This window comes from Colletotrichum higginsianum (assembly GCF_001672515.1).
Source record: "Colletotrichum higginsianum IMI 349063 chromosome 7 map unlocalized unitig_7, whole genome shotgun sequence".
NCBI lineage: Eukaryota > Fungi > Ascomycota > Sordariomycetes > Glomerellales > Glomerellaceae > Colletotrichum > Colletotrichum higginsianum.
The window spans coordinates 2369662-2391697 of record NW_017263917.1 but is presented as its reverse complement, the minus strand read 5'-3'; the positions used below and the strand labels follow the sequence as shown (position 1 = coordinate 2391697).

At 54.0% G+C, this 22036-nt stretch overlaps 6 protein-coding genes across 6 annotated transcripts; 4 read left to right on the top strand and 2 right to left on the bottom strand.

Annotated features, from left to right (window-relative positions):
- Positions 1 to 258: 258 nt before the first annotated feature.
- Positions 259 to 3320, bottom strand: CH63R_10410 (RAM signaling pathway protein; the record flags this gene model as incomplete). The annotated part of the gene is made up of 3 exons (XM_018305384.1): positions 259 to 2697; positions 2757 to 2868; positions 2926 to 3320. 3 exons carry the CDS (start codon positions 3318 to 3320, stop codon positions 259 to 261), a joined length of 2946 nt encoding a protein of 981 aa, XP_018154808.1.
- A 4464-nt stretch (positions 3321 to 7784) lies between these two features.
- CH63R_10409 (RecQ family ATP-dependent DNA helicase) lies at positions 7785 to 9448 on the top strand (the record flags this gene model as incomplete). Its single annotated transcript, XM_018305383.1, has 2 exons — positions 7785 to 7864; positions 7963 to 9448. The coding sequence occupies 2 exons, from the start codon at positions 7785 to 7787 to the stop codon at positions 9446 to 9448; spliced, it is 1566 nt and encodes a 521-aa protein (XP_018154807.1).
- A 1568-nt stretch (positions 9449 to 11016) lies between these two features.
- Positions 11017 to 12609, top strand: CH63R_10408 (glutathione-disulfide reductase; the record flags this gene model as incomplete). Its single annotated transcript, XM_018305382.1, has 2 exons — positions 11017 to 11267; positions 11349 to 12609. The coding sequence occupies 2 exons, from the start codon at positions 11017 to 11019 to the stop codon at positions 12607 to 12609; spliced, it is 1512 nt and encodes a 503-aa protein (XP_018154806.1).
- Positions 12610 to 12945: 336 nt separating this feature from the next.
- On the bottom strand, positions 12946 to 13475 carry CH63R_10407 (uncharacterized protein; the record flags this gene model as incomplete). The annotated part of the gene is made up of 2 exons (XM_018305381.1): positions 12946 to 13063; positions 13126 to 13475. 2 exons carry the CDS (start codon positions 13473 to 13475, stop codon positions 12946 to 12948), a joined length of 468 nt encoding a protein of 155 aa, XP_018154805.1.
- Positions 13476 to 16786: 3311 nt separating this feature from the next.
- CH63R_10406 (Integral membrane protein) lies at positions 16787 to 18367 on the top strand (the record flags this gene model as incomplete). The annotated part of the gene is made up of 8 exons (XM_018305380.1): positions 16787 to 16913; positions 16966 to 16985; positions 17034 to 17070; positions 17123 to 17190; positions 17246 to 17497; positions 17561 to 17682; positions 17732 to 17793; positions 17841 to 18367. The coding sequence occupies 8 exons, from the start codon at positions 16787 to 16789 to the stop codon at positions 18365 to 18367; spliced, it is 1215 nt and encodes a 404-aa protein (XP_018154804.1).
- Positions 18368 to 20737: 2370 nt separating this feature from the next.
- CH63R_10405 (40S ribosomal protein S8) lies at positions 20738 to 21428 on the top strand (the record flags this gene model as incomplete). Its single annotated transcript, XM_018305379.1, has 2 exons — positions 20738 to 20801; positions 20869 to 21428. 2 exons carry the CDS (start codon positions 20738 to 20740, stop codon positions 21426 to 21428), a joined length of 624 nt encoding a protein of 207 aa, XP_018154803.1.
- Between the last annotated feature and the right edge of the window lie 608 nt (positions 21429 to 22036).

Here is a 22036-nt window from a genome sequence, read left to right as displayed (position 1 = left end):
CCCCAACCCAGCCGCCCGGCCAGGATCCTGCTTGCTCAATGAGTGTATAGTTTCAGCCCCTAATTAAGTCTGACCTTGACGCCTATGCTATGCGTGAATGAAGGAACAAAGAACTTGACAAAATGTGTATGCTGGTCATATAGACTGCTGAAGAAAGAAGAAGGGGATAAAAACACAAAAAGGGGTTTATTTCGTGCCTACCCCATACTTCTTGCCCAATAATGTTCGTCGAATCCAAGGTGTAGCTCTGTGCTTCGACTAGAAGGCAACTTTGCTACCATTGAGTCGCAGTGGCACTGGACCAGGGCCAAAGCCGTTGGGGCTTAGGACTGATGAAGGCGTCATGGCTCCTCCGTCTGATGAGAATGATGACATGGAAGACATGGTGAAACTAGCGGCCGAGCTGTTTGTCATCGTACCGTTTCGAGACATTGAGAGCCCGCCCATGTTGATAAGGGCATCGGCCCGCTCGAAGACGTTGCCGTTGAATGCTGCCGCAAAGGAAGCACTTTGAGGAGTGGATGGAACTGTCGCCTGAACAGCGGGTCCCAGAGCTGCGCTTTGGGGCGTCATCGGCAGTTGGATGGGTGCCAAGCCCGGGCCGCCATTGGGGCTGAAGGTGTTGGGGTTTAATGACTGTCGCAAGAGATAGCTCCAGGGCGATTGAATGATGGTGTCTCTCGCTTCCTTCATAGCCTGCTGAATAGGGCGAAGTCTGACCCTCGTATCGGGCGGAAGGCTGACTTCATTGAATGCAGAGCGGATCTGGTAGCCAAACTCCGCCCATGAGTCAATGAAATTGCTGATCAAGCTTCTGAATGCCGGTTGACTCATAATTCCAGGCTCCTTGAGCTTGACCAACGAAAGACGGCTGCGGAGCATTTCAGTCTGCTGCACCGCGGTGCTGCACTTGGAGATGAGCCCTTTCCAGCACATCATTTCGTGATCCGGAGCGCGACGTCCCATAGCCTTCTTCGCGAGGACCGACATGTGGTTCTGGAACATGGGCAAAGTCCTCATGACGAGCTCGGACGATCGCTGAAGTGAAAGGAAAATCTTCTCAAAGTATCTGTCCTCCTCTGTGAAGTCGGATATGCCACGTCCGCCCGACGAAGCCGAGGCGAAAGACTCTCCGGATCGAGGCGTGGCCGAAGCAAGCGTCGCCGTACGACTAGCTGCGACACCATTCATCCCATGCATGCCGTGCATAGCGTTCATTCCATTCAAATAGGGAAGGGGCACGTCCGTCGCCACTCTGAGATTACTCGGATTGTGAAGAATCGGGCCGGGCCGAGGCCGCTGGGCCAGTCCGAGCCGCTCAGCGGTAGGCGTAATGGAGTTCTCACGCGAATGCGGCTTGATAGTGTCGCCCAATGCCATGGCCCGCGGCGTGGGCTTCGATGGGCCAGCGTCAGGCGAGACCGCAGCCAATGTGCATCTGATCTCCATGATACTATTGTAGATGAGCATCAGCAGGGTGCGAATGTATCGCGGGTCCCCGTTGTCGATGAATGAATCGATATTGCCTGCCAGCAACGTGCAGACGTGAGTGTAGGCGCCGACCAGAGTCTGGCAGGCTCGGTGAACGTTCTCGTTCTCGCGACCAGCCGTCTCGTCTCCCTCGGCGGCAGGATCGTGCTTCTGGATCTCCTGCTCCAACTCCTCTACATGCGAGTTGGTGTTGTAGAAGACGATCTCAAGGCTGGATCTCTTTGAGGAACCGTCGCTCGTCAGGCTCATCAGCATCTGAATCATGGGGTGAATCTGAAAGACGGCATAGAGGATGCCCTTAGCAGCCTCCAGGATGGGATCGTAGAACTTGGACTCGCGTCTTCGCTCAGGCAGCACGGAAAGCCGTCGAACGTAAATCGGACGCTGGAGAAAGGGCTCGGCCGGGCTATTGGGACTCTTCACCGACATGCTGGCCGGCGGCGGCTGCATGGCCGAACCATGGCTCAGGCCCCTGTAGTGACTGAAGCGGTTATTGGCCTGTGTCTCATCCAAGGTGCCTAGCTGGGTAGCCTTCTGAGACACGATGCCCATGCGTCTCGCTCGGGATTCGGGGCGGTCTCCTCGGGTTGCCTGCAGCAGCGTCTCTGAGTTGCTTCGAAGGCGCTCGTTGACGTTTCCTATAGTCAATGGCATGACACCCGGTCGACGGATAGCCGTATTTTGCTGAGACAGTCCTCGGTAGTGAGACCGATTCGGGATGGGAGGCGGTCGGATCAGGTTTGGGGATCGAAGGTCGGGAACATCAGTGCCGTTGACTTTGATCGGGAAGCGACCGCTGACAACACGCTTGATCGGGGGCATGCGAGGAGTTTCCATGCCTTCACTAGATTCTTCGCCAGCCGTATCCGACTCTGCACGGCCATTCATAGTGTGCTGTCTTAGGAAGCGCTTGATATGCGCAGTGACGGCCACTTCTGTGACCTCGCTTTCTTTCAAGTAGCCTTCGTTGGGGGGACTGCTTGCCTGCACCTGCAGGACTTCTCGCGGTGGGAATGTGATGGGGTTGCCGTCGAACTTGAGCACCTGCAATGAAACCATGTCGGCCAAGGCGACCGGCAGCTCCTCGATACGGTTCTTCTGGACGGAGAAGACCTTCAAGGAGGCAAGCTTGACAATATCAGGTGGCAGGACGCGTAACTTGTTCTTGCTCAGGTCGAGGATCTCGAGTGACTTGAGGTCACAGAGCTAGAGGGTTCGTCAGTCCGATACAGCTCCGAGTGTGCCATCAGCACGGAGGCACTTACCGGCAACGGAAACTCTCGAATCTGATTATTTCTGACGTTCAAGTAGCGGAGGGATGTGCATTCGGAGAAGCGAGTCGGGAAGGAGTTGACTTGGTTGTGCGAAAGGGCAAGACTAGACAAGCGCGTTAGCAATGCTGCCCAAGCAGAAAGGTGTACGGGATGAACGAACCGTTCCAGCTCGTTCTTGATGATATCAACAACCTCGTCGGGGAGTTTCTGAATGCCCTTGCGACTCAAATCAATGGTGACGCCAGGCTTCAATTCGTTGCTCACGGCACTCGCCTCGGCAGCCTGCGACTCGTTCTCGTAGAGCGCGCTCTGCATAGCGTCGCGAGCAAGAGCGATGACCTGTGCCGAGGTCATGGGCGCGGAAGCCGAGAGGGTCGCCCCTGTCGAGAGGTTTCGGAGGTCTTTGGGCATCGGCGGGAGAGGCGGAGGCGGAGGAATGTTGCCGAGCGCGACATCCTTCTGGAGTTGTCGTCGACCTTGGGCGGGATTCTCGGGAAGGCCGCGAGGCATGAGGGGCCCCGAGGGCCTCTCTGATCGTTCCATACGTTCGACCATGATGGGTTGGCGTCGACCGGCGAATAGAGGGTTGGATGGCGAATGGAGGTTTCCCCCCTTTCCTGTTCGATCGTCGTCGCGGACGGGAAGGGTTGAGTCGAATGCAGCGTTTCAGGGTTTCCCTCTGGCTGTTGCTGATTCGGCCGTGGGTTGGCCAGGACCGTGGGTCAATTGGTGGACGGAAGCCGATAAATTTAAGCCAATGGACTTTCGCAACGGAACAAGCTGAGCTGCAAGGCGAACGATATCATTATGAAGGGTCGGACATGCGTTGGAGAAGAGCGCATGGTTGGGTCGTAACGGGAGGGGTGGTATTGTGTGTAGCTGGTAGTAGATCGGTGAGTTGGTGGCAGAAAAGGAAGGAGCGACTGGAGTGGGTGGACGGATGGTCGTAAAACCTCACTCAGCAAGGCGCTTGAAGCAGGCGGAGAATGGACACAACGAGTCTGCAGATGCGGCCCAGCTCAGATGCAGGTCAGGTTGCTGGAGACTCGGAAACGTGGAAGTCAAGTGAGGTATTGGCAAAGAAAGAATAAAAAAGGCAGGTAGGTGCTGGATTGACACACGGGGGCGGGGGGGCTGGACTGGATTGTTGTTCCTTCCCTTTTCCTGCCGCGCCTGTATGGGTATGGGTGTATGGGTATGGGTGTATGGGTAGGGAATGGGTATGGTTGTTTCCTGGAAGCCAAATGGAACAGGGACAGAACACGGTGCCGTAGAAGTGGAGTGAAGAGTAAGGCAGGAACATCGACCCGAGGGATTAGAAGAGAAGAAAAAGAGTGGGGATGTTGTCAGAATTGTGCTATGATGAAACTGACATCTCCCAACCCGGGAGCTTCTTTTTCGGGATTGGTGGTGGTGGTGGTGGTGGGCAACTATTCGCAGGAAAGAATGGATGAAGAGGATTCGTTCGTTGGAGGTGGCCGTCCGCAAGACACGAGGCCGGCTCTCTCTTGTCTTGCTTGTTGCGTCCACGCCCCTATGCACGCCAGGAGCCGCACTCCATGGGCCGTGGGGAAACACACTTAGGAGAGGCGATGAGAGACACGACGGAGAGGGGGCCAGATCTCGGCCAGTCTGGACGGGAGGGATACGAGAAAGGGGGCGCTGATGGGCAAGTGGGTCAACCTTTCTGATTCCGGCCCCGATCTTACGACTGACTGTACTGTGTACGGAACGAAGTCCATAGCCATAGGGATATACGAAGTACTGCATCTACAAAGCACCTTTGTGGGGAGAAAGGCAACAGTTGCAGGCTGCAGCTAGGTTAGGTAGTTGGTGAACTGGAGAGCCTATGAATAGGTACCAACACGAGACTTGAATTCGTACCTTGGATACAACATGTGCGTACTCTACCCACCTACACTGGCGACTGGGGAAGACAACAAGAAGGGGGGTTCTACCAGGCACAGTTTGGGGGTATCCTTTGCTTTGAGAGGGATTGGATCGTTGCACAGACTGCTGGCATGGGGAGACTCGAGCGGGTGTGTCTTGTTGGACAGGCGTCTAATAGGAAAGCGATTCGTTACTTTGGTTCGTCAAGACAAGCAGAAGCTGCTTGTATGACACGCGAAAGGAAGAGCACGCGACTGGCTGGAACCTGGGACACTGGGCACTGGCGGTGGGGAGAGGATGAAAAACACAGAGTATACGGATGGAAAGGATGGAAAAGGAAAGGACGGGGGTGCGTGTGTCTATGTGTGGGACGGCCGACGGAAGGAGGCGTGGGCAAAGCGTCGAGGCTAAAACGCCTCTTTAGCGCGCCGCCAGAAATGCAAGGCACCCCCGACGCGCCATCGCGGCTCGGGGTCGTCGCCCTCTCACAGACCCAGACTTTCGCACTCACTGGCTCCATAGGGATACAGTGTACGTACCAGCTCCGCTGGACCAGATCTCTCCCGCGTCGCACCGTGCTGCAGCAGATGCAGGCATGACAGAGACATGACCAAAGCTTCTGGCAGTCCATATGACAGAACTCAACGTGCTTTCGAATTTTGTGTTTGCAGCCAAAACCTTCAATGACGACATGCTCAACTTGGGCATCAACATGACACAGCGCGTTGGGAGTACCTGTAGGCATACACAAGCCCGCCACTCATCTACCAGAACCACACACCACAAGATAGTGTACTCTACAACTAACTATCTTACCTGCCTACCTACATAGCAGGTATACAGGTAGTAGGTAGTAGGTAGGGCCATTAGCCGGCCTGCTGCTGCTCCATCGAGTTGGCATGCCGGATTCAGCACTGGTGGCCGGCCCGCTGCTGGGCTGGTCGCTGGCCAAGGAGGAATAATAGCGAGAAACAGAAACAAAGACATGGCGCCATACTGGAAAACGCAGTCTTAAAAATCGAAAAGAAAAACCTATCTTGTCAGGGACTCGGCGTCGCATTCCAACCGACCTGCCCACGCGGTTTCCGGGTTCTCCAACGATACCCTGTACATACCTAGGTATCTGTACGGATGCTTTGTTTCCAGTTTTCTCATCGTCGCCGTTTGCTTTTTACCTCGACTCGCCTCAGGCCACGACTCTCACCGTCACCTGTGACCCATCCCGGCTCGCTCCCCGCACACATTCTCACACCGTCACACCTGCTCTCTCCCTCTCCTGGGCGGTTACTTTTCATGGTGAGATGAACTTTGGGAGTGAGGCGTGGCCGGCTGGCCCAAAGTCAATGGGAACGAACACATCCAGTTCGCTGCTAGGGCGTTACAGAGTTGGGATAACCGTATCAATCCACGGCACCTGAGGAGTCATGACGAAGGCAAGAAGGGAATGAGCCGGTACTTCGAGACGAGTTACCCGTTGCCGACCCCCTGAGGTCCGTTGATTGGCTTCCTTGGCTGTGTCTTCTCCTCGATCAAGTTAGGGATCGGGGAGTTTTGCAGATCTGGGGCCGTGTGTTAAACGGCCTGTAGGCTGTCAGACATCTCGCTGGTATCAATCAAAACGTTAAAAATAAAAAAGGGGGACATGCACATCATCCAGTACACGCTCAGTTTCTTCATAACCATCTGCGCTTACCTCATCGCCGGGCAGTTATCATCCTCCATCTTCGGTTTCATCGCCCAGTCGATGCAAAGATAGGCGCTCCTGTCCGAGTTCCCACAGACGTAAGCCCCAGGACATCATCCAACGGTGATGCAGGCCTGAAATCAGCCATGACCCCCCAACCTGTACCACTGATGGCCGGCTGGCTGGCTGGCTGGCTGGCTGGCTACTACAACCGCAGGAACGAGGAGTGACTCTCGCGGTGGTTTGGGCAAGGCGCATCAGCTGCGCGATGCACTGTCTGTGATCCGCCGCCGCTTGACTTGAAACTTGACTAGCACGCTTCAGGCCACTGAAAGGAAGGGGAAGGGAAGCTCCCAGAATGGCAGAAAGAATCTGCTACGTGTGGTCTCCTCCCTGCGCCTGTCTCCCCTCCCTCGCACGCCTGGAACCCGTTTACTTGTACGCCCTTCAATGTTCTCCAGGTTGTGAACACTGAAATGTCGGGGAGCCAGCTGGACGGGAAGGCATGGCCTGGCTGACCAGCGACAACATCGCTTTGACGCTTGCAAAACTCAGCAGAGTGGGTAAAGGTCGAGAATGACAGCAGACTTGTCTCTTTCAGTCTTCTCTCTTGCAAACACGTTTCCGTGAATCGCCTCACGGGGCGACCCCTGAAGCCCTTCGGCTCCTTCCTACCACCTCGATTGCCCTGTGTCTTGAGCTTGGCAACTAATCCCCTTCTTGAAGTTGCAGCAGCTCATGGTTTCTGCATTCTGCCTCCTGCCCCACGGGAGCAGGAGCAACAAAAGAGGAAACTTCCACCTTCAGCAGCGGCAGCACACAGCTACGAGTTGTTGGCACGATAGCTACGTAACCTACCTAATAGGTAGGTTACCTTGCCATTGGTGCTGGCCAGCTACCTACCTACCTAAGTACCTAACTTTAGATGCTAACGCAATGGGCTGTACCGCCTCTCATAGGTCGGCTAGCACCAGCCTGTGCCTGTGGCTGCGGCCTGCGGGTCTGTTCGCTGGTTGCTTCGTAAAGGAATCCTCTTTGCCGCGAAGTTACACTGCCACTCGGACTGGAATATTTCAAACTTGACAATCCGCACGTCGCTCCACCTAACCGCCAACCGGTCTGCTTATGCGACTGCCACCAACGATACTCCAACCCCACCGGCGTTCGCCCTTGTCTGCTCCGCTTCCCGAATCTGAGGTATTCGGGCAGGCCGGCTGTCCAAGGCCCTTCCTCCAGGCCGCACGACGTCAGGCGGATCGCCTCCGGACCCGAGCTCGATTACCATCACTTCCGGACCCCCTTCTTGGTCTAGCGCAACTTTATGCCCTTGAGCCCTGCACGACGAAGCAGTTGAGAAGCTCGGCCAAACAATACGCATCCGGACTGGGCACTGTCTCGTCAAGTTGCCCCAACACCCTCATCAACCCCCAACACGTACCGTCGTCATGCCTCCTCTATCGCGCTCGCACTCATGCGTTGATATAGACTATACCCTCAGACGGCAATTCAACAAGACGACGTTCAGGTGAAGATATTCGCACCATGGCACAGCCCGCACGCAACCATCTTCATGAACAATCACCATCAACGGACGAGTACATACTGACACTTATTTCATTCCAGGCCGCTGCAACGTGAAATCATCACTGCTGCACTCGATGGCCACGATGTGTTCGTCCAGGCCGCTACGTCGTTTGGCAAGAGTCTTTGCTTCCAACTCCCTGCCTGCATTGACCATGGGAGTAAGTGCCCAAAGCTGCTTCGAGCTTACAAGCACGCGTCGTCCCCGTCAACTAACCTGGCTTCTCACTGCGGCAGTCACCATTGTCGTTTCGCCGCTGCTCAGTCTCATGGTGTGTGGTGGCCCATTCAGTTTTGTCCAGACATGGCAGCTGACAGCTTCTGCCAGATGAATCAAATTGAAGCGCTGCGGTCAGCTGGCATCGATGCTAGCTCCTTGAACAGCAACACGCCGCCCGCCGAGAGGGATCGCATCAACCAGGATCTTGCCAGTGGCCACCCGCGCATACGTCTGCTCTACGTGACACCGGAGCTGTGCTCTGGCGACTCCTTTCGGAGACGTATCAAGCTGGTCTACGAACAGTGTGAATTGGCACGCATCGCGGTTGATGAGGCCCATTGCATCTCGGAATGGGGCCACGATTTTCGAAAAGACTTCAAGCGGCTGTCCTGGTTTAGAGAGACGTTCCCGACCGTACCAATCATGTGTCTGACGGCCACTGCAAATCCCACCGTTCGCAAAGACTTGCTAAGGACTCTGGGCCTCCTGGAACAGCCTGACAGGCTCAAAAGTTTTGTCATGACTGCCCACCGGCCCAATCTGCATATTGAGATCAGATATACAAAAGACCAAGACGACGACCGCCTGTCTGACTTTTTAACTTGGATACGTAGCGTTTATGAGAGAAGAAAGGCAGACCCTCGCAAAGCAGAACTAGAAGCCGCCGGGGAGCGAGTCGACAATGTCTCCGGCATTATATATACGATATCGCGAGATGAGTGCGAGTCTCTCGCGGCGGCGCTCAGAGACGAAGGCGTTGGGGCTAGGCCCTTCCATGCGAAACTTACCAAAGAGACCAAAGAGCAAACCTTGGATCGATGGGTGAAGAACGAGCCTGGCTACGATGTCATTGTGGCCACCACAGCGTTCGGCATGGGTATCGACAAGAACAATGTGCGATTTGTCGTTCACTGGCGGCTGCCCAAATCATTCGAGGGATACTACCAAGAGGCAGGCCGCGCAGGCCGGGACGGCAATGCGAGCTTTTGCTTTCTGTACTACAGCCGTGAAGACCTGCAGCGCGTGCAGAGTATGATCAGGAAAGGGAATCGCGACGGATCGAATTGGGAAGCGCAGGCAAAGAGTCTGCAAAAACTTGCCCTATACTGCGAAGACACGACCGCTTGTCGCCATGCCCAGATCTGCAGGTATTTTGGTGAGGACGAGACACCAAAATGCGACTTTGCTTGCGATTGGCACAAGGACGCGCAAGGCCTTCAAAGGAGGTTGATGCGTGGCCTGGCAGATGAGGAATGGGTCAGCACGCAGGCCGAGTATGGCCAGTATGAAGGCTACTACGACGATTGATGAGGGTAGAAGAAGGGTATTGGATGAGTGTGGCTCTGGTCAGTTAAAATACCCGGAAAGGAGAGCGATGGCGGACGGCACACTGAAACAAGTAGGTTGCAGTGGTGGGCCATACGTGCATTTGAGGAATACTACGCTGCTGAGCATAAACTCGACGGACTGCAGCCTCGATGAAGGTGGCAAGCTTTTCTAGGACCAAACCGAGGGTGGTGCCAAGACGCCAGCATTAGTTTCGTCCAGATCTAGTGAGGTTGGTGACGTCTGCTCGCATCGCCCAACGAGTCTAGCCTGCAAGAGGTCAGCTAGATACCTTGCTGACTGACTGACGGACCCAAAGCGACATTGGATTTGGAACGGGAACGAAGTTTGATGCCCCCGCATTGTGGCCTTCCCGGTCACCAACCGGAGCCCCCGTTAGCCTCCGTGCCCGTAAGAGGACGGCTTGTGGACCTCGGCCGAGGTGACGTGGTTTTGTTTATTTGGAATTTGATTGTTATGGGGCCGGATATCGCGGATGCCGTGGATGCCACGGCCTTGTACCTGCCGCGTATTGAGAGCGGGGTGGGCAACTAGAGCTCTTACGTCTCTCTCTCTCCCTCTCTCTGCTTGAAGTTGAGCGTCTGACAATGTACATGTCTACCTACCTATGTATATATCTACCTACCCTGCAATTCTGCACGGAGCTTAGTTATCCATGGTTCCACTGCACTCTTTAGCGGACATGGGGACACCCTTTTTCGTCGTTGATTGGCGATGATTCATCAATGTGCATGTCTAAGTGAATACCAAACCTTTCACAGACACACTCGCCTCGCTCGTTATAGGCTGAGCGGAATACACAGTTAGGCCGATCCCCTCTTGAAACCTCCAGATACACAATGTAGGGGGGGGAAACACATTTGGAGAAAAAACCACAGGATAAACGACATGCTTAACACTAAAGACATCTTTTTCTGTAGAAATGCAGTATCATGGCGGCTTCCAAGTCTCTCGTTCTAGACCCTCAGTTGGCAGTCCAGTTCAGCCGCGACGTCGCCCCTGTACACCGACTTCAGATCGACCCCATGAACCCACTTCCAACCGCCGACGCCGACCACCTGTACCTAAGCCCGCCGCAGCCCCTCTAAGAGAAAGGCGAAGAAAACTCAGTTATCGAATGCAATGGGTCTCTGCAAAAAAGGGTATGTAGCCATCTACCTGTGCGAATTCAAGTCCCACATTTTGCCGTCTGCAATGAGGATACAGGGTACCTATAGATAGAGACATTCGATCTGGATATCTGACTAGCTTCCATGCGAAGGTTGATTATCTAATCAAATTAACATTTCATTTCAATCCAGTTTCGGACGATATCTTACTTAGTACTCTACCGACTTACCCCCCCCAAGCCCACCATATCGAATCCAAATCGTGCTATCTTTTCTGCAGGTCAGCATTTGTCAGTCGGTTGTTGCGCATCTTCGAGCATATAAGACGTCACCTCAACTTGCCCCACCAACATACCTCGTACATATATAATTCTACTCCCCTTCTCCCCTCCGCCCCCCCCTCCACGACCACCACACTCCATGCAAGCCTTCTATCGCACATCCACCGTCGCGGCATCACGAGCAGCAGCACCCACGAGACTAGCATCGATACGGAGGCACCTCTCTTCAACAGCCCGTACCATGGCTCCCATCACCAAGGAAACCGATTTCCTCGTCATCGGCGGCGGCAGCGGCGGCCTGGCCTCGGCTCGCAAGGCCAGCGGGCAGTTCGGCACAAAGGCTCTCATCGTCGAGGGCTCGCGGCTGGGAGGAACCTGCGTGAACGTGGGGTATGTCGAACCATTGGGGGAACCCCTCTAGGCCACCTGAGAAAATCGAGAACTAACCTTTGATGTGCCCTCCCCTCGCAGCTGCGTCCCGAAAAAGGTTACCTTCAACGCCGCCGCCATCGCCGAGACCATCCACCAGGCAAAGTCCTACGGCTTCTCCGTCGCCGAGACGGCCCCCTTTGACTGGCCCACCTTCAAGACGAAGCGCGACGCCTACATCAAGCGCCTCAACGGCATCTACGAGCGCAACCTCAACAATGACAAGGTCGAGTACCTCCACGGCTGGGCCAAGCTCACCTCGCGGAACGAGGCCGAGGTCACCCTTGACGACGGCACCAAAGCCCTCGTGAAGGCCAAGAAGATTCTCATCGCTGTCGGCGGCAACCCCACCATCCCGCCCAACATTCCCGGCGCCGAGCTCGGCATCAACTCGGACGGCTTCTTCGACATTGACAAGCAGCCCAAGAAGGTTGCCCTCGTCGGCGCCGGCTACATTGCCGTTGAATTCGCTGGCATGTTCAATGCACTTGGCTCCGAGACCCACCTCTTCATCCGCCACGACACCTTCCTGCGCACGTTTGACCCCCTCATCCAGGAGACCGTCACGAAGGAGTACGAGCGTTTGGGCGTCAACCTGCACAAGCGTTCGCAGCCCACAAAGGTCGAGAAGGACGCCGAGGGCAAGCTCACCATCTTCTACAAGGACGCCGAGGGCAAGGAGATATCTGAGGGCGGCTTCGACCACCTCATTTGGGCCATTGGCCGCACGCCGGCGACAAAGGACATCGGCCTCGAGGAGATTGGCCTCAAGCTCAACGAGAAGGGCCACATCCCCGTCGACCAGTACCAGAACACCAACCTGGAAAATATTTACGCCCTTGGTGACGTCACCGGCCAGGTCGAGCTGACTCCCGTTGCCATCGCCGCCGGCCGCCGCTTGGCTGAGCGTCTGTTTGGCGGCCCCGAGTTCTCCAAGGCCCACCTCGACTACTCCAACATTCCATCCGTCGTCTTTTCCCACCCCGAGGTTGGCAGCATCGGCCTTACGGAGCCTCAGGCCATCGAGAAGTATGGCAAGGACAACATCAAGGTCTACAAAACCAGCTTCACCGCCATGTACTACGCTATGATGGAGCCTGAGGAAAAGGGTCCCACCGCCTACAAGCTCGTCGTGGCCGGCCCCGAAGAAAAGGTCGTCGGTCTTCACATTGCCGGTCTTGGCAGCGGAGAGATGCTCCAGGGCTTCGGTGTTGCAGTCAAGATGGGCGCAACGAAGAAGGACTTCGATAGCTGTGTTGCGATCCACCCGACTAGCGCCGAGGAGCTTGTGACTTTGAAATAGACTTGCATAGAGATTTTGCGAGGCTTAGAAGAGGAGGAAGAGATACCAATTCGTAAAATTCCAGGTTTTAACGCCACACCACGTCCCTGACGCCTTTGCTCATTGTGAACGGTTATACCAGTAGTCCCTGGTTCTTTTTCCTCGACGCCAGTCCGTTTTCCGAGTTCCCTTATCGCCCAGCTCCAAAGCATTTCAGGTTTTCTGTTCCATTCTGGACGTCCTGTCGATTTTGTGCCTAGGTAAAGTGCCTAGAATTTCGCGTACTGTTTGGCCACGACTGTTGTATCAACGCAATCAAGATGTGTCTTGCCATACTATCGTGCGGCCGATCTTCTCTCACAGGAAGACCATGCTGACAAGGCTAGTGGCGGAGAGGCCGAGGACAGTGAAAAGGAATGCGTGAGGGGCAATGGCACCCGCAGCGCTAGGCTTCGATTCCTGAGGTTTGCCTCCGCTGGGACGCGGCATTAGCATGGGTTATCCACGTTGGAGATGACACCACAGGAAGAGACTTACGTGCTGGTTGGTATTGATGGCGTCGGAGTCGCGTCGGGCTCGGAGCTGCCAGAAGGCTCCGGAGTCGAAGTCGGAGCGTTGACTGTAGCCGAGGTCAATGGCAGATCGTCAACCTTGAAGCCAATCTCGGCACAGGTAGATGCGTAGGCGTCGTATGCGGGCTTGAGGTCGTTGCCATTGCAGACGCTGGTCAGATTGCCGACCATGGCGGCCATGTGATCATCGCAGAGGTTCTCGACACCGGCCGGGCTGGGTTGCTGGCCCAAGGCAGCAAGAAGGCAGGCGGGAGGGGCTGCCGCGACAAAGTTAACGAAGCCAGCAATGGCAGAGATGATGACGGCGGACTTCATCTTGCAAACGCAAAAAAGAACAGGTGTTATGTTTGATGTAGGTAGGTATTGTAAGAGCTTGAGATATTCGAAGGGTAGTGCTGGAACAAGGGGTAACGAATGAGTCGACCGGCGTATGAATGTACAGGGCAGGAAATCAAGAGGACTGTCGAGAAGAGTAGACAGGGGCTGCTGTGCTAGGAGGAATACAATTCGTTCCGTTTCTCGGTCTATGTTGGGAAACCCGAAGGCAAAACGAAGTAAAATCAGTCGAAGAAGTCCGGAGGTTAACGATGCATTGAGGCGCAGGCTAGGGACGAGTTTGCTGTGTAAGTGTTTGTCGCACTCAACTCTCCCTCTTTCTGGCAAGAGGCAGAACCAACGGAATCCCTGTGACCTTGTGGGGTGGAGAAGGTGATCATCGGGAAATGCTCCGAAGAAGGCGGCTTTCCTGGGGAAGGAAGGGTCCGGTGGGTGGGGCCGACACGAACTTCACTCCTTCTGGAACAACTTCAAAACACCATGGCCTCTTTCCCATCCACAACGCCAAAAGCAGCCCCTTCCAGCTGCCACGATCGGCTCATTCTCGCAACTAAGGGCGAAGGATCCCGAATCGCGCATTCTTACTGCTATAGCAATTATCCCCCACAAGTTCACGAGTACGTGTCTTGGCGCGCGGAATGTCTCGACTCATCATTCTCCCTGCTACGGCAAACATCTCGTTTTCGTAAGCACTCACGACGTCGTGGTTGCTGTTCTTAATCTGTCCAGGTCTCTCTTTCTTGCGATATATTATGTTGCTTCTCGTCTCATGAATACTCTCTTCTCTCTCGTGCTCTCGTAGGATGAACGGCGGAGGATCCTTGGGGGGAGGGGGGGGGAAGGGTCACACCAGCACCAGCGGAGTGGCACACGCAGCCAACTGGTGGACGGCACCTTACTCCCCCTTGTCCGGGGTTTCGTCACTCTTCCGCTCGTGTCAAACACCACTAATTTCAACCGTCTGCCATTGACCGTACTTGGCAGCCCAGAAATATCTGGCCGGTCAACTGGCAGCGTGGAATTGAGTTTGTGTCCCTGGACTCTTGAACTCATCAGACAACCTGCATCTGGTGACCGTGTTTGTCCCATGATCCCAAGGTTTAACTTTCAACTGAGACCAGCCACACCACGTTTGTTCGTCTCTCGATTTATTCCCGACGCTCTGGTCGGTCGGTCGGCTTTTCTTGACATCGTTACCCGTACTTGCATCGGAAAGCTCGAGCTTGCAAACATCAGAACCAGCTGCATGAAACCCTCCTTCGCCACGTGTCCATCTGCTAACAAACTAGATACAAGCTAGAGATCATTACAATGATCTTCTAGTAAAGAAGTGGTTCGACTTACCAACTTGTGCCTCATAATGCCTGTGCGACTGGATGCGGCAGCTCTCTGGATTTCTGCTGCCAGAAGGAGCACATATCGGTCTTCTTAGTCGCCGCGACGTTTCTTGTCACGAAACTTCAGATGAGTTTCGCTTCTTCCACAGATAAACGAGTCATATCTTCCGCCTTGCAGACTCGAAATAACCTGGCCACCTAAAGCCTCCACTATCCTCGCCTATTGAGTCGTCATTGACCGTTGCACAGGCCATTCCTTCCATCCTTGCCCCGAATTGGAGGGTATTCCACCTTCTTGTATTGTTCCAGCCCCAGAAGCCGGCACCGCGGCGTTTACTCGACGCCCATCTTGACGTCGGGAACGCACCGAGCTCTCGGGATGCACCGCGGTGTCGAGACTGAAACCCAACACACGAAATTCCTCTGGCACATAACACGCCGCGTCTCTGACGGGTAGCGCACTTTGCCCACATCTCCTTATCCACCAGAAGAGCATGATCGGGATCCTCCCTCTTTCAGCCGTCGAAACTTGCGAACTCCGCGGAGTAGGGGCGATTTGGCTCATGGCGAAGGGCCAAGGTACAGTTACTGCTGGGAGGGTTCCGCTCGATCAAACGCACCCGGGTACAGCCCGAGCAGAGCAAGGGACTCACCGGAGCAATTTGAGGCAATGATCCTCTGCAACCGACGGGTAATTCTTCTAGGACGACGTGTCTACCTGGCTAGACATGTGGAATTCGTCCGTATTCTGCGGATACATCGGCGACGGGAGCTCGCACAGACGAATCTGCTGTAACCAGGTCGCGGCCTTCGTTGTGTTTTGTGTGATTGAAGGCAAGGCGTTCAGAGCTTGACTAACAGTGTTTGCCGCCACATCCAAATCCCTCGAGCGGTATGGGTAGTTCTTGTGCGCGTTCCGTCGTCTCAATCTTGCAGCTAACGCACATGGCTACGTCTATCATAGAAGTCGTCAAAGAGGACCATCCTGACCTCTCGAATGTTATCTGGACAGCTCATTAGAACGCTATTGGACGCTTCCTAGTCACAAGCTCATGGCTGCCGGACATCACCAGCATCAGCCCCTGAGAGGTTCGCATCCTTGGAATCTTCAGCTGGACAGTAGACAGGTCTGGCCAGCAATCGTGAGCCGCACTTCCGATCACGGGACGAGTCATTGTAGTAGTCGTCGACCATGTAGCAGGTAAGTAAAACGAGACACTTTCGAACTTTCGCACTTCCCTGAAGGTCAGAGCACGGTTCTTCAACGCCAAAACGGTCGGTCTGCATTAGTTATTCCTCGTTGCATTGCTGCGCGCTCCGTACTTCTTACCCGGATTCCCCTGTGTGCATTTGCAAGGCCGACCCATCGACGGCCACGAGCCGTTAGGCTTCTCGTCCTGTTCTATTGATCGTAACCGCAGTTTAAACGGGTTTTCACATGGAACCCATTTCTTTAGAGCCTGATGTTCTGGACAGCCTTCCGTGCAGCGATCAACCGGCCTTTGAACTTTGAAACTTGGCTGTTGGAAGTTTAACCTCCCAATGAGGGGTTTCGCAAGCAGACCTCTTCGCTGAACAGTCCGCGGAAAGTTCACGCTCGACCGCCTCTTGACATCAGCTAAGCCCCTAGCGAATCTTGCCTCATATCAGTTGGCTGCCCACGCACGACATCACCAAGCCAAGGGCTATCCAGGAACATCGTTGAAAAGATCAGACAGCACTGGAAAGGAAGGGTGTGGGTTCGTTTTCCCAGTCCTGGTTCAATGCATCAACGTTGGCCTTGTCAGGCAAATACGTAGTGTACCGCCTGTCAGTCATGGACCATCCCTTAAGGTTTTAGTCCGGGCCTCCTCTCTGGATCGATGATAACATACCCTCTCCCCCCTCCCTTTCTTGTGACGATCTGTTGCTGAGAAATTCACTCCTTCGACCTGAATGTAACAACCGGCAAACATGGCGGACACAAAGGTCGCTCAAACGACGAGCGTGACCATCGTGATGATGAGTCTCATCACGCTGACAGTCGCGATGAGGACCTTTGTACGAAGTGTACTGTTGCGGAGCTTGGGGTGGGACGACAGTGAGTATCGTCGAGAATTTTGCACTACGACGGTCAAGCTGACAAGTAATAGCACTGGTGATCACCAGCTGGGTATTTAACCTTGACGTCGATTTACGAGATCCTCTCTAACCGAGATAGGTACTCACCATGGCGCTTTGCAGTGCAATCCTTGCCAGTGAGTCGCTTCTCGTCTGCCTACTGATTTTACTCAAGCTGACCTACAATAGTGACCGGCGTTGGGTTGGGTTCCCACTTCGAAGACGTCTCAAAAACAGACTTTGCACAGTTTCTCAGGGTTGGTGAATAGCTAAAGAGAGGTTGGCTGATGGAGGCTGACGAAGTTCGTCTAGTATCAAGTCGTCACACAGCTCACTTACATCTGGGCTTTCGTCACAGTCAAGATGTCGTTTGCGGTGCTTTACCTGCGGCTGCTTCCCGACCAGATCTATCAACGCATCAACAAGTTTCTCATCATTCTGCTACTTGCAGAGGGCATCGAGGAGACAGCGGTGGTAATCTTCAGATGTACTCCTGTCGAGCGTGGTTGGACGCCATCCGTACCCGGGACATGCCTGGACTTGACCATCTTTTACTACTCTGCTGTATGTTGAAGCAATTGGCAAGACCTGCAGATCACTGAAAAATTGTTGGCTGACTCGAGATAGTTCGTCATCAAATTGTTGACTGACTTGGTACTCTTCATTCAACCAATTCCGACCATTTGGAAGTTGCAACTGCGGATTGCGAAACGGATTGGTGTTATTTTTATGCTCTCTCTGGGGTTGCTGTAAGTGCTCTACTCAATACCGACAGGATCCATGGCTAAAAGCTTCTAGTGTATGTATCATCTCAGTCATCAGAGTGAGCTACATCGGTGCTTTCGACCAAGACGTTACTTGTATGTGACCCCTGGATCAAGATTGAGTCCGCCGCTAACGGTTGCAGTCTTGGTTGCTGATCCCTTGCTCTGGTCCGAAGTCGAGGTCTGCGCCCTCATCATCTGCTCTGGCGTGCCGTCGCTGCGACCGTTGATATCACGATTCCCCGCCCTCAACAAGGCTCTCGGTCTGTCCACGGGCAAGTACTCGAAAGTATATTACCCAAATCAACGAACAACGATAGGCGGTTCCAAGCCGACTATGGGCCCAAATGCGTACGCCCGCGCAACACAAGGCAAAGCCGGCGGGAAATTGTCCGTGAGCTCGAGCTCTTACGGCCCTTCCACGACACGTAGCAACATCGAAAGTATGGATATCATCCTGCCATTGGATCTCGACAGGCCGTCGTTGGTGCACAGCGTGGAAATGGGTATCATCAAGGTGAAGAACGACACCCAGTCATCACAAATATCGAACATTCCACTGTCACAGTACGTGATGGAGGACCCTTATTTTCCCGCGGGACGGCCGATGGCCAGGCGGAAAAGCCGGGGGAACATCCATAACGGAACGGGTTGGATAGACGACGATTGAACGCCCTCTTATTGGGAAGCAATTTTGGGCACGTTGCCCAGCATATACGCTTGTCGCCGAGAAAAGCTGTAACGGCTACTTCTAATGTATATAAAGCATCACAGCCCTTGGCAAACAGGCATGTCAACCTTGACTGCCTGCCGGCTTCGCCTCCCCCTTATCTTTTACATATGATCGCTAGACGATAAAGCGCCTGCATATGAACAGGCCGATTCACTTGTTTCAAACGTTTCAATCCTCTATGTTTTCCCATCGGCAATTTTGTGTGCGTGTTTCCTTTGGCGAGTGATCATCAGGAAACCGATGGGGCCTCTGTCAGCCAGTTTGAGTGGCTCGGGAAGGCTCCGTATCGGGGGTTTTGCAGCATGTCGAGCACTGACGCAATTCCGCGAAGCAATTTGTCTCTGCTTGACACACTCCACGCCTGAAAGACCCGACTCTTTAAAGCGGGTATGTTAATGGCTCTTGTAAGGGGGCCCGAATAAGCCACGGGTGTGGGACACGATCCCGGATCCGATGAGGAGACAAGATTTTGTGTCCGCCTCTCTGCGTTACGGATGAGGTGGCTCTTCCCTTCCTCACTCTCTCGTTTCGCTAGTGACAGAGAGAGAAGAGGGCCCATGATACCTGACAAAGAGGCATTGGGACCAGATGAAATGTTTCAACATAACCCATGACAAGGGATTTGGCCTGATCAGTTCGGGCCCCGGAAAAAGAAAGGCGTGTAGTCTGCTGACGTAGTTTCTTTCGACGGAAGTTAACGAAGATCTGGTGAAAACATGACCACCGCTTTCAAGCGTTGAATTGATGGGCTATATGACAGAGAAGTTGAACTATGCAGACTGGAATCTGGATGAGGCTATAATAGAACATTAAATCGACGCAAGCGTGGTTACATAGATGACACGGTAGGTAGGCTGGCCGTGGAAGACCAAAGCATTGCCCAGCATATGTTGACCCTCATCTTGTTGCGAAGGTCTTCCTTCATGTGAGCGGAAAAGGGCATCCTCGAGATGGCGGGACAGCTTTGAAATCCTACTCTGCAACAAGTCATCATCTAGAGTAGCCTCTCCCTGATCTATGGATCGGGAGGGCTCGTCGCCACGCTCCATGCCGGCACGAAGCCAACAAGATACTTTAGAACTGTAAAGAGATCGCGGCAACCTGACGAACGGCGCAATCTGGCCACAGAGAGATTAGCAAGTCTGGTTACTTGACCTTGTTTCTTCATAAGGCGACTGAAGGCCTCCGGGCCGAGTTGGTCGCAGTACATCTTGGTATGCTCAAGGCTCTCTTGGTGCTCGGGATAAGTCAAAGGTGCACTTTTGCGGTGCTAAGTTATAGTGATAATTGAGCTAGTAGGGCATTAACTAATCTAAGAGCAGTTGGTTCATCTTCATGATAAGCCCCCGGGTTCTCGTTGTTGCTTATGTCACTGGTGTAAGTATGGATTGGCTTGAGACATCTCAACTCTGACGATGAGTCGCACTTGGTCTGTATCCCACTACCAGGTACCCACAATCTCCCCGGAAAAGATTAAAGCAAAATGTCTCACCTATTGACTACAATGACTTTACCGGGACAAACTCAGAATCATGACTGGGGAGTCGCCCTTCACTTTACAGGATTTACTGCCTTACATGGGCAAAAATCCGACTTAAACCCTACGAATCCCCGTTAAAACTGTTGTCCTGCCAGGCTTCATTAGCATATATGTTTGAAAAGCAAAGAGAGAGAGAAGATGTATCAGATGAGAAGTGCAGTAGGTATTGCTGATGCTGGAAGGTATGCTCTAATGGATAGTGAGTGTTGCATGATACAGTGAGATTTCATCAGGAGACTGACCCCATCCCGGCTTGCGGCCAATTAAAACACCCTTAAGAACATGCACGACCAACTCCCGGCCTCAGGCGCAAAACTTGCCCTAGCATGGTCCGTGCATATTTCCAACTTCGTGCCTGTGGGGTTAGCGAGCCCGCACAAAAAATTACCAGGCGGTCTTCCTCGATTCTCTCGTTCCTCCCGAAAAAGTTCATTCCCGACAACCTCGACAATCCAACCACCCAACGCCGGCCAGCCACCAGTCGATTGCCTCTGAGCCACCATCAGGTTAGTTGAACGAGCAGTAGACGCAGCATCACCCCGACTCGAATTTGTCTTTCGAATCCACTGTCGCAGTGGACGATACAACTCGATGTTCCTATCTTCGTTCCCCTGGCTCTCCGTCAGAGCAAAGAAAGGCATTTCGCGGTATCTCCCTGGCGACACTTGGAAGCACCAATCCCACTGCAGTCCCTTTCCTTGATGTCGCATGTACATTTCGACCAGAACCTGTGCTAACTACTCTTCTTCCGAACAGCATAAGCAATCATGGGTATCTCTAGAGATTCCCGCCACAAGCGCTCCGCCTCCGGTGCCAAGCGCGCCTACTACCGTGCGTAACATATTCGAAAGCCCGTATGCTCTTACCAAGCATGCGTTCTGACCTTTCTGCTCAACAGGGAAGAAGCGCGCTTTCGAGGCCGGTCGCCAGGGTGCCAACACCCGTATCGGCCCCAAGCGAATCCACACGGTCCGCACCCGCGGCGGCAACCACAAGTACCGCGCCCTCCGCCTCGACAGCGGTAACTTCGCCTGGGCCTCCGAGGGCTGCACCCGCAAGACCCGTGTCATCGGTGTCGCTTACCACCCCTCCAACAACGAGCTCGTCCGCACGAACACCCTGACCAAGTCCGCCGTTGTCCAGATCGACGCCGCTCCTTTCCGTCAGTGGTACGAGGCCCACTACGGTCAGAACCTCGGCCGTCGCCGCCAGCAGAAGCAGCAGGCCGCCGGCACCGTCGCCAAGGAGGAGGATGCCAAGAAGTCCAACTCGGTCGAGAAGAAGCAGGCTGAGCGCTTTGCCGCCCAGGGCAAGGTCGAGAACGCCCTCGAGAAGCAGTTTGAGGCCGGTCGTCTGTACGCCGTTGTCTCTTCCCGTCCTGGCCAGTCTGGTCGCTGCGACGGATACATCCTTGAGGGTGAGGAGCTCGCCTTCTACCAGCGCAAGCTTCACAAGTAGACGTCACGCTCTTCGTCTTCACGATGAGTACTGTGATGTTTTGCTAACCAGCGTCGCGTTGGGGGGGTAACGGCATGATGGGGGGAAACACTAGATAACTGACTCTCTCACGGGGTTCACGTTAACGGGAATGAAAAAAACATTTTATCGGGCTCTTAGGTTGTTCTTGGTGTTCAACAGGTTTTGCTTTTAGTCAGTCTGGCAAAACCGCCAACGAGGGGTGTGATCAGCCTGCAATACCACTATGTAGGCTCGGGTAAAAAAGCAAACCGGGCCGACGGACGGGTTATATGGGTTATTAGGAAGACTCAAAAAGACTATACCACCAAGTTTTTGCCTGCCTCAGACACATGGGTTCATTCGCTTTTTTGACGTGAAGTGCTGTTTTGCCATGTTCTGTAACTGGTGTCGTAGTTGTAGAATTCTACTGAAGGAAGCCAACTCGTCATCGCCATGAACTCCTTCCCGTTTGTTTCGACATGGCTTTCCTCCGGCATAGGCCCCGTTCTGATGTCAGGGGCGGCTGGCCAGTCCAATGTCAACTCCACGCCTCTGCTTGTCTCCACCGGCGTATTCCTGCAGCTCTGTTGTTGCAACGTTTCTTGGGA